Raw genomic sequence first — 1,291 nt, 5'->3', positions numbered from 1 at the left:
CTACGTACAAAGAAGTGTATTATTATTATTATTATTATTAATATTATTATTTCTCTGATTTATTTTGTTCGTTATATTATTTCAACTAACATAATTATTCCTTTTTCTTTACGTCATTTACACAAACGCATAAACATTTATACGAGAAATTTGATTGAATTATTTTGTTTCTACTGCAATCATCCCAATCAGCATTTTCTATACAATTTGATAAATCAAAAAAAGAAAATCGTTTTTCTTCCAAGGTAACGTTTTTTTTCAAGATCACCCTATATATACTTAATACTTCATTGTTAGTTGCGTTGCTAACGATTATTGTGAAAACCATGGAAACGTGTTCTGCTCGTGTAACGTTAAGTAGAAAATGTCTATGATCAATTTTTGATCATTGTACACGGTTTTATTAAGATACCGGTAAACTATACACACACGAGTGCTCGAATTAATTAGTATGCGTGTTATTTATATATATCCAATAGAAATTTAAAATCTGTGAGATATTTTTGAAATTTATGTGATAGTGCAAATGATCGATAATATTATTATAAAGTTCGATCAAGTTTTTTGTTTATTATAAAACTTCGAGGTAACATAATTATGCGAAGATAATATACCGAGTAATTATTTATATCACTATAACGCGTTTATCAGTTACAACAACAACTTAAAAAAACGTACGTTTTACTTTATTACAATAAAATGATAATCATTATGTAGAATAGGTATCATAATTGGAGTAGATTAAGATTTTGGATTTGTTTTTAAAAATATACACTGAAAAAAAGTATATATATGGTAAGAGAGATACAAAATTTAAATAATTCATTATAAGAAATTAATTGAAACATTTAAATATTTCTTTTTTTCTTTTTTTTTGTTCTTTCATTGAAAAAGATAAAGAGTATATTCAGTATCCTAAATAATGGAATGTTCCAATGATATTGTCGAATGCAATCGTAAAAGAAAACCTTCGAAATCATCGGAAAAATGTATTGAATGTGCTACGAAAAAACGTACTTTTCAAATAAGGGATACCGATGGTAAAATGCAAAGAATTACAAGAATTCCTGTGTTGGATCATCCACGATCTAGTACAGATCATACCATGGAAAATATTTCAAGGTTCGTACGAGTCTAAAAACGAATTTTTTTTTCAATGAAACAACGAATTTTATTTTTCGTTTCGTTTTTTCTTTGTACATAAGAAAAACAAAAATTAAACTCTGCTTTAATTTTCTCGCGTAAGATCATTATATTATATAATAAATTTTTTATGTAATATTATAATATA

General features: G+C 25.3%; 1 protein-coding gene across 1 annotated transcript in view; it reads left to right on the top strand.

The window, feature by feature from the left end:
* The first annotated feature begins 853 nt into the window (after positions 1-853).
* The window catches only part of LOC106784836 (dynein heavy chain 7, axonemal-like), a 1,735-nt gene continuing 1,297 nt past the window's right edge, over positions 854-1,291 (top strand). Inside the window, exon 1 of the mRNA XM_014744782.1 lies at positions 854-1,122. Coding sequence (XP_014600268.1) covers positions 923-1,122 — 200 coding nt within the window. The 5' untranslated portion in view covers positions 854-922. The remainder of the gene's footprint in view (positions 1,123-1,291) is intronic.

Source organism: Polistes canadensis, unplaced genomic scaffold, assembly GCF_001313835.1.
Source record: "Polistes canadensis isolate GaletaPanama2010 unplaced genomic scaffold, ASM131383v1 scaffold_41, whole genome shotgun sequence".
NCBI classification, from domain to species: Eukaryota; Metazoa; Arthropoda; class Insecta; order Hymenoptera; family Vespidae; genus Polistes; species Polistes canadensis.
The sequence above is the reverse complement of the archived record's forward strand: the minus strand, read 5'-3'. Positions and strand labels throughout refer to the sequence as shown.